The sequence below is a fragment of the Centropristis striata genome, chromosome 9 (genome assembly GCF_030273125.1).
Source record: "Centropristis striata isolate RG_2023a ecotype Rhode Island chromosome 9, C.striata_1.0, whole genome shotgun sequence".
Lineage (NCBI taxonomy): Eukaryota > Metazoa > Chordata > Actinopteri > Perciformes > Serranidae > Centropristis > Centropristis striata.
In genome coordinates this window covers 27,407,656-27,418,018 of record NC_081525.1, presented here as the reverse complement: position 1 = coordinate 27,418,018, position 10,363 = coordinate 27,407,656, and the positions used below count along the sequence as shown (strand labels likewise).

Genomic DNA, 10,363 nt, shown 5'->3' with positions numbered 1-10,363 from the left:
AAAGTCCCAAGTATAGACAAATACAATGTATTTAGCCTAATACCACACACAGAATTATAATATTGCCTTGATTGAACTTCAGGTTTGTTAACTCCTGACTCTCATTACCTGTTGATAGAGTCATTGGCTCAGGGCTCACTTACTTTTTCCACCAGTACTATGAATGTATTCAATAAAGACATGACATATTATAATTGTTTGCGTGGTATTAGGTTAAGCACATTGTATTCTTATATACTCGGGACTTGGTTGCAGACCAGATGATATTTTATGACAAATTCATGCAGAAAACTAGGTCATTTCAAATGGTTGACATATTTTTCCCTGCTGTTGTATATACTGCAGTGAAATACAAGGCAACAGTGAGTATAAAATGTAAATAGACCAACATTTTAAAAAGCCCTGAAATGGCTTATAGTTAAAAGAGTTGATTGTTCAAAATGCTGAAATGACTATATGTAATGTTCAATGTGTTTCTAATAAACCATCAGGAAATAACAACTGCTGTTCCCCTGAGTTCTACTGAGCCTTTTAGCATTTTGTAGCTCAAAAATGATTAATAGGAGGAAGAAACTGTCCATAGCGTGGTTGCATTTCATTGAGTTCACACTTTATTACTGCAGTTGCAGTTTGGTTGAAAAATTAGTTTGTGCATTGTGAAAATTTTCCATTAGTCATTAGATTGTATATATTTCTTAATTTGATAATAAAAGTAATTTAATAGTTTGCAGAGCTGTGTTAAGGCCTTGCATACCTGACAGTGTGTGACAGAGTGACCTTCCCATGTGTAGTGGTGCAAATTAAACAAACAAACAAACAAAAACGGACAATTTAACACTGCGCCATGACATCATAGTGAGTTGTTTCTAAAGCAGACATGTATAATCCCACTCTTAGTGTCTCATAACTATTCACCAAAAAAAAAGTTCTTTGTTATTTTACTCATTGTAACAAAAAGTTGTTGAATTTGAAACCAATTTCTTAATTCTCTCTTGTAAGTTCTTTATACACAAACACAAAGCTGAGCCAAAAGTTTAAGGTGTTTCGACTTGAATACAACTATCTTAAGTCTCTCAGAATTGTAAAAGACAAAAAAAAAAAAGTATTTCTTCTATATTATGACAGCCTGATGAATGTATAATCTTAATTTCTAATAACTATGATTTTTTTTTATCATTATCAGTGAATGCACAGACTGTATGTTCTTCATACTCTTTCTTTTTTGAATTATTATTATTTTTAATCATTTTTTACTACTATTTCTCCTGATTGGTTCTTTGTTTCATGACATTTGTTTCTTGAAATCCCTTTTTGTCTGACCTCATGATTGTGATGTTCCTTAATTGTCAATAAAGACAAAAAACAAAAAACAAAAAAAGCAACAAAAAAAAACATGTATCCCACATCCGACAGCTATAATACAGAGAAACAGATGCTTAAATAGGCAATGAGTACTTAATCTCTCACCCTCAGTCTCATGAAAATACAAGTTTGCTTCCTTCACAGATTATTCCAACAGTATGAAATGTGGAATTTATTTGGAGGGAGGTTCAGATGGGTGGTGGTGGTGATTCCTGCTAATTATACCACCTAAAAATAACTTGTGTAACGAGCCCAGCAATGAAGCGCAAAAACATACTTCCCTGCTGTGTGATTAATGTGCAAATCCAGAATTCCTGCCAATGAGACACTGCAGCGAGGAATAAACAGCAGTGCTGCTGTTTGCACTGCCAATTATTGAAAATACACTTACAATCTCTTCGTCTGAGGAGGAGGAGGAGGAGGAGGAGGAGGAGGAGGAGGAGGAGGAGGAGGAGGAGGAGGCTCATGTCTTAAAAAGGCGATTACATGCCACAGACCGCCGGCAACCCCGGTGGCCTTAATTAAATTGCAGCATTACTAAATGAATAAAAAGGAAAAAAGGAAAATTCCCTCCAGGACTTTATTGGGAAAACATTGTAAAATAAATGTCATGCTGAGTTTTTCTTTAACCCATAGGAAGCCATGGTGACACCCGTGTAACAAACACTTTAAATCTTCTATAATCTCCCATATTCAGCTTTATGCTTCATCTTAACCCATTAAATCCCTAAGGGACACATACTCAACAACCTGGTGTGGTGGTCATGTGACTGTGACAAGAAGTGACTTCTCCAAAATGAGTGTGACTGGAAATAGAAATGTGAAAAAGTAGCCAATTTCAAAAAGCGTATTTTTTGGTAGGAGGCTAAGTTTAAACCCATTTAACAATTGTAATCCGTTAATAGGGAAATGAACAAATGAAAGTCACAATTTTGATATATGTTATGGAAATGCAAACAAAAGACACATGGTAATTTGTTTTTATTTATTATTGATTTATTCTTATTTTGTTACCTAAAAACAAATCTGAAAAATAATTTATTGTTAAACAGCACTATTAATGTCACAATTATGTTTAGGTTTGTATTAGATCTGCTCAGTCCCAGTTTGGTTTGGTAGAGTTAAAGAAGCTTATTGGCAGTTATGAGACTCACATACTGTATATTTCAAACATCTCACCTTGAGTCAGCCTTCAGTCAATTAAAAAAGAGGACTGATCTGAGATTTTCAAAACTAAAAAAAGTTGAAAGTTTTGCTTGGACCCAACTTGAAACAAAAAAAAAAAAATCTTTTCGACTTTGTAACAAGATGGAGAAGTGCCTTATTCACTTTTAACTGTTGGCTCCTTTTAAAAAAAAAAAAAAAAAAGAAGAAACCCCACAATGGAACTAGTATCCATGTAAAATACTATACTCTGACTTTTCATTTATGCTATGAATCTTTTTTCATGACATGCTGCAGTATGACTTTTTCTTTTATTAATCACATTTGTAACAACATACCCGATTGGCAATTACTTGGATATTTTTTCAACATACTATACTATTACCACGATCAACAAACTATTCTGAAGCGATTTTAGGCATTTTTGAACAAAAAAATAAATAAAAGGAACACTAAAAATAACAATAGAATGTGCTGACAACAAAATCACACAAAAATGATCAATAGAAATCAAATTTATTAACCCAAGGAGGTCTGGATTTGGAGTCACACTCAAAATTAAAGTGGAAAAACACACTACAGGCTGATTCAACTTTGATGTAATGTCCTTAAAACAAGTCAAAATGAGGCTCAGTAGTGTGTGTGGCCTCCATGTGCCTGTATGACCTCCCTACAAGGCCTGGGCATGCTCCTGATGAGGAGGTGATGGTCTCCCGAGGGATCTCCTCCCAGACCTGGACTAAAGCATCCTCCAACTCCTGGACAGTCTGTGGTGCAACGTGGCGTTGGTGGATGGAGCGAGACACGATGTCCCACATGTGCTCAGTTGGTTTCAGGTGTGGGGGACTGGCGGGCCAGTCCATAGCTTCAATGCCTTCGTCTTGCAGGAACTGCTGACACACTCCAGCCACATGAGGTCTAGCATGGTCTTGCATTAGGAGGATCCCAGGGCCAACCGCCCCAGCATATGGTCTCACAATGGGTCTGAGGATCTCATCTGGGTAGTCAGGTTACCTCTGGCCAGCACATGGAGGGCTGTGCGGCCCCCCAAAGAAATGCCACCCCACACCATTATTGACACACTTGCCACAGCTCGCATTGATGTGCCATCCTGGATGAGCTGCACTACCTGAGCCACTTGTGTGGCTTGCAGACTCCATCTCATGCTACCACTGGAGTGAAAGCAGCGCCAGCATTCAAAAGTGACCAAAACATCATCCAGAAAGCTCTCATAGGAACTGAGAAGTGGTCTGTGGTCACCACCTGCAGAACCACTCCTTTATTGGGGGTGTCTTGCTAATTGGCTATAATTTCCAACTGTTGTCTATTCCATTTGCACAACAGCATGTGGAATTGATTGTCAATCAGTGTTGCTTCTTAAGTGGACAGTTTGATTTCACAGAAGTGTGGTTGACTTGGAGTTACATTCTGTTGTTTAAGTGTTCCCTTTATTTTTTTGAGCAGTGTATATTACTACACGTATCGACAGAGCTTTATAAAACCATTTTAAAGATTTCAGGGTATCGTAAAATATGACTTTTTTTTTTACTCTTTTTATTTTAATTTTTTAAATCTTTGGGCATACTGTAATATGTTGTTTTCTCTCATTTTTTAAAGTGAATACTTTATAAGTATAATAAGACCATTTCGAGCATTTAGAATAAAAAAATAAAAAATACGTTTAAAAAAAATACTATATTATTGTGTTTTTTTGTTTTTGTTTTTTCAATATTTGGACATACTATAATATGGTGTTTATCGGTCATTTTTGGACAAATTGTAACAACAGAGCATATAAGACTATTTTGAACATTTCAGGGAATTTTAAAATTGTATGACCTTTTTTTTGAAAATGTTCAACAGTTTGGACATCAATTATCAATAAATCCAGAGTATAATAAGACTATTTTGAGCATTTTATGAGTTTTTCTTGAAACTTGTCGACATACTGTAGTATGACTTTTTTTTTTAAATCTTGGACATCTCATTATATGGTATTTTTCTGTCATATTTTGACAGAAAATACTTTAATATTTATCAGCAGAGTACTATAGGCTCATTTTGAGCATTTTAAAATGTTATGACTTTTTCTCGAAATTTTTCAACACTTTTTTTCAGTTTTTGGTCATTTTATAATCTGGTGTTTCTCTCTGATTTTAGGACAGAGAATACTACTACATGCATCAACAGAGTATAAAAAGACCATTTTGAGCATTTTAAAATGTTTTGACTTTTTCCAGAAAATTTTCGACATACTATATTAGGACTTTTTTCAGTTTTTAGACACCATATACTGTTACGATGATCAACATACTAATCTAAAGCATTTTTAGGCCTTTTTGGACAAACTACATTATGAGCCTTTTGGGGGAAATCTTCAAAAAAAAACAACCTGCTCCTTATTTTTATAACAAATAAGATCAATCTTCTTCAGCACACAGGATCATTACATCACTGTGATAAAGCACCTTCATTTTTTTTTTTAATCCACACAACCTTTCAATACGGCAGATACTAACGTGACATTTTCATTTGTCTTTCTGTCGTTGGTCCAAGGACTTTGACCCAGAAACACCCACGAACACAAAAAACACAGAAGAGCTTGCGACTAGCAACCCACTTTAATCCCTATGAAATAAGATTTTCTTGATGGATATCATTTGAATACAGGAACACAGATGTGTCCCATCATTTCAGTTTAAGGTGACAGAAATAAAGAAAAGAAAAAGAAAGATATCTGTGACATTTACAAATTTGAATCACAATACACATGGCCTGCGGTATGTACAAGGTGACAGTGTTGGGAAAGTAAGTCCAGTCCATCAGTAGTTTAAAGTCTCTGTAGCACCTCTGAAGCACAACATGGCCATACCAAAGAAAAGAAAATGCATTTACCAGTACAAACTGAGTAATAGTCCTGTGAAAATCTTTAAAAAATAAAGTTAATATTTTAAATCAGCCAAGTTTGTGAATTCAATTCAGAAAACGAACATATAAAGTATACAGGAATAGAAAAAACAGACATTGTTATACAATATTGACTTAAACATACAATTTAAACCAAGAATGGTACAAAATATTTCCAGATTTTAGGGTTCCTACATATACATATTTACTTTTTTCGAATAATCAGACTTTGATCCTTTAAATTGACTTCATAGTTTCGGCCAGTTCATGTGCTAGCCGTAGAAAAGTGACAGTAAACAAAGATATCACTTATTATAGTGGACAGACTGTTAGCAAGAGCAATATGACAATATAAACAACGGATATATTCATGTGCCAATTATGACTGTTCTGTACTTCTCGACTGTGTGAAGACTTGGATGTTCAGTGAAATTCTTTTTTTGACATGTAGGAACCCTGAGATAGTTTTTGGGTGTGAAAAGTGGAGCTGCCAAATGACAGTTAAATGATGTCAACACATAAAGATCTCATCTGTTTACTACTGAGACACATCTTCACAAAAATGCATCCTGCAGACAAATCTACTAGTGTTTGCATTCAACATGTTTCTTCTATTACAAATAATTATTTCAATATTGGACTAAGACATTTAAATACTGAGTTCCCCCTACAATACAGTTTTTACCCCGATCCCCCAACCCCCCCACCCCCTTTTACCTCTTGCAATCCAACACTTCACTGAAAATATCCTGGAGAAGGACAATGTGACACTTAAGTTCCACCAAACAGTTTCAAAGCCACGAGTGGCCGGATTGAAAAATAGACATTTTGTTGCTGGTTGTTTGATTAAAAAAAGAACGAAGAAGAAGTGAAGACCACTGGGGGCCTCAATGCTTAGAGGTCTTCATAGTAATTAGCTTCCTATACAAAAGAAAACGGGAGTGTGCCGTTACTGAATTAATGCAACGAGGTATGGAGTTGGTACCACCCAGAGATGTGTTCCTATTAAGATGGAGGTGACAAGCAGCTTTGCGGAAAAAAACCCAAAAAGGCCTGAAACACAACAAACAATAATAATGTTAAAAATAAAAAAAGCCTACTTTAGCTGCTGCTTCGGAGCAAGCTAAAGTACCACTGCAAATACATTAACTCAAAAATAGAAAAGTAACATGCATTAAAAGAGTGCTTGTGTGTCTTTTCCTGCTCCTGTCCTGAGCTGAGCCCTCAGCACCGGTGGAGGAAATGTTTTTGTCCATTAATACAGCACTCAGTAGAATCCACCTCCATTAGCTTACTTCCTATTGGCTCAGCCTCCACTGGCTGAGTAATAACCTAGTGGAGTCTTTTTTTTTTTTTTTTTTTTTTTTTTTAATACAGGGATCCGGGGCTACTGTCCTGAGGGAAATGTGAGTGGAGGAGGCTCTCCATGTAGGAAACGTCGACTGAAAAAGGAGTGGTCTGCGGGACCGACGTGGGCTCTGACGCCAGTGTTGACTCTGTTAGAGCGTCGGTGAGGGCCACGCTGGTGTCCATGGGGGTCTCAGCGTCCATTTGAAGACCGTTGGTTGAGGCTTGGGCATCATGTGTTGTCGCGGTGAGCTGAGACAGAGGTTGTGAGGTCTGCAGTGTATGAATACTGTGGTGTTCTGCTGCTGGTGCTGCTACATCTGTCGTCTCCATGGAGGTTTCAGTGTGTGAAGCTGAGCCTGATGGCAGACGGGGGCGTTTTGCTGCTTGAGCTCCATCAGCCGGGGAAACCTCCACCTGTGGTACAGGTATGGCCTGAAAACAGAGGTACAGACTTAGACTCAGACTCAGTAACCCTGTTAGCCCTTAGGGCTGTTTCCACGACTGGGCAATACCCAGAATGAGGCGGGTTTGACTGGCTGAAATACCCCTAATTTGAATACGAGCAGTCCGGAGCCGGCTTTTGTAACTTTTTTTGTAACTTTTTTAGTCCCTGTGGAAGAGCAGGGTCTTTTTTCTCTCCTCTGAAAACAGCCTGGTTACTGATTGGATAGATCACTAAGCAGGATGTGACGTAGTACTCTACACGACAACAACACACGCCATTTGTAAAAGCCGGCAAAGCAGTGTTCCCAACTTAGCGACTTTGTTGCTAAATTTAGCGACTTTTCAGACCCCTTAGTGACTATTTTTCAAGAAAGCGACTGGAGACAAATCCAGCGACTCCTTCTTACTCTTCTTAAAGAGCTGCCAACGAGCCAGAGGCCGGCTTGTTAAGAAGAGCTGCCGTTAGCGGCAGTTAGCTACAGTTAGCTCTGTAGCAGTACAGTGTGTATGCGCTGCTGCTACAGGAGGTGTTCACTTAGCGATCTCTGTTTGTTTATAACAAGCACCGGACACTCAGTACACAGTTAGCGATGCCGTTAATTCACAATCACTATGTTTATGATCAGCAGAGACTCTGTGCATAATTAGCCATGCTGCTTTCAGCTGCTGACGTTGTGCACAGTTAGCGACGGCGAAAACCATACGTCACCTCCAGAGTCTCTAAATCCCTCTGGGGGCTAACTTGTAGTGGAGACACGCAGAGTGAGCGGACCCCTAGTGGAAACATGGCTCTTGATGTGTTCCTAAAATCACTCATCATTTGTTTTGTATAATGCAGTTTATTTACTCCACTAAAATTTAAATATTTTATTCACCAAAACATCACAGTAAATTCTGTGTATGTAAACACCTACTTGGCAATAAAACTGATTCTGATTGTGATCATTCCCATGTATCCAATCCTACTTAATTATCCAGTTTAGGACAATTTACTATTTTTCATCCTACGACTGACTTCTTCTGATTCAGGGAAAGATTTGCTGGCATTTCAGAAGTAGATCCGCACACTTTTTTTCTTACCAGATAAAACAGATAATCATTGAAACTAAAACCTACACATTTTGGCCCACAAACAAGCCTTTATCCTCTGTGGGCTGCCAAGTGTTGGCTGTTTGCTTGAATAAATAACTTCTTTAGTGTCCTTTTCCTGAACAATACCAGCTATTGTTGGGCTGCCCTTTCTTATCATTTGCCTCTGCAACCAATTGTGTCAACCAACACTGCAAAAAATGCGGGTCAAAAAACAAGATAAAGACACTAAATCTGAGGGAAATGAGCTTGCTGCATGGACAGATAATTTTACTTGACAAGATTTCTTAAATTAAGATTATTAAATCTAGAAATAAGCATGTTGAACGCTTAAAATAAGTAATTAAAGCTGCAAGCAGTGATGAACTGGCCCGAGCAGAGTGCACTGCAAATTGTTTCTTACCAAGACAAAAAAAACTTTAGATTTAGAAGTGTTAGATAATTTATCTTGTTTGAGAGTTAATTTCTTATTTTAAGCGTTCAACATGCTTATTTCTAGATTTAACCCTTAATAGGGCACTCATTGAAATACTTGCAAATTCCAAATTTAAACCCTAGAGAATATTGGAGGATATTACATACTGCCAGAATGTGTAAAAAAACATACAAAAATGATATTTTGAGAAAAAAAGTTTACGACACTAAAGTGGCAAATCTACGAGAAAAAAAATGCACAGATTTATGAGATTTAAAGTGGTGAATCTGGGAGAAAAAAAGTTGCTTTTTCCCCATTTTTTTCTCGTAAATCTGTGACTTTTTTCGCACAGATCTGCCACTTTAAATCTCTTAAATCTGCAACTTTTTTTCTTGTAGATTTGCCACTTTAATCTATTAAATTTGCGACTTTTTTCTCGAAATATTACCTTAAGTTACCAAATGTAGTTCTTTGCCCGATAAAGGGTTAATAATCTTAATTTAAGAAATCTTGTCAAGTGAAATTATCTGTCCATGCAGATAGATCATTTCCCTCAGATTTAGTGTTTTTAGACAACTTTTTTGCAGTGAAGCCAAATATCTGCCAAACTAAAGAGTCATTTCTATATATTCTAACAACATGTACGGTGTGCGAGTGCAGCATTTCGGTAATATACTCACCAGTCTGGCTCGGACCCTCTTGGGTAGATCCTGGTCCAACTGATGGATCTCTGAATGTTTTAGCATCAGCTGACTCAGGTCCTGAAACTCGACCTGGGCAGACAGAACAAAACAATGGATGAAAAAACGAACTAAATAAAATATACAAATACACTCAGCTTGGCCAATAACAGTTACTACAGGTTACATCAGCAAGAAAACGGCAAGGCTTGCATTGCAGAACACACATCCATAGGTAATGAAGAGAACAGTAGCCAAAAATCCGCAGATGGGATCTCAGCCCTCACAACTGTTTCCATCAACAACACCAAGATGTCCTTGACCACAGCGCTGAACCCTGAAGCTGCTCCCTGACTGCAGGAGTGCATCAGCTAAGTGATTTAAAAATAAAAAACAAAGAGGAAAAACGAAAAGGAAAGACAAGGTCAGGGTTGTGGCTCTGACACTGTGACCAGCTGGAGGCTTGTTTTTTTAATTCATTATAACAGCGCTACTCGTCTTTAACAGGATTCTCAGTACTGCAGCCAGCGGGCTACACAGGGACATGAGAGGAGCGGAGGGAGATATGACACTGATTTACTTCTGAAGAGCAACTCATTGGAAAAACTGACACAAGAAATGAGTTTGTGGTGGATTAAGTGATACACCATCTGGGGAAGCAAGAAGGAGAAAATAAATAAATGTGTCCTTCTGAGCTCGTTGGTATACTGAATGCAAAAACACTCTGGAAAGCTGGTTCAATATTTTACACATTAAAGTATTTAACTGATGTTTTTTTTATACAGAGAGTGATCGAGCCAGACAGGGTTCAATATCTTGTTGAGCAACTGATACCTGAGTTATGATGGAGCCTCCGTAAACACTCTGCCTGTGTCAGAAAAACACAGATGTGATTTAAAGCTGCTAATGCATTCCTGCATCTATGTATATAAGTGACTTTCAAGATGGCCTC

General features: G+C 37.6%; 1 protein-coding gene across 1 annotated transcript in view; it reads right to left on the bottom strand.

The window, feature by feature from the left end:
• Positions 1 to 5,132: 5,132 nt before the first annotated feature.
• The window catches only part of kdm4b (lysine (K)-specific demethylase 4B), a 60,404-nt gene continuing 55,173 nt past the window's right edge, over positions 5,133 to 10,363 (bottom strand). The window contains exons 21-22 of the mRNA XM_059341914.1: positions 9,412 to 9,504; positions 5,133 to 7,215 (exon numbers count right to left, since the gene is read on the bottom strand). Coding sequence (XP_059197897.1) covers positions 6,802 to 7,215; positions 9,412 to 9,504 — 507 coding nt within the window. The 3' untranslated portion in view covers positions 5,133 to 6,801. The remainder of the gene's footprint in view (positions 7,216 to 9,411; positions 9,505 to 10,363) is intronic.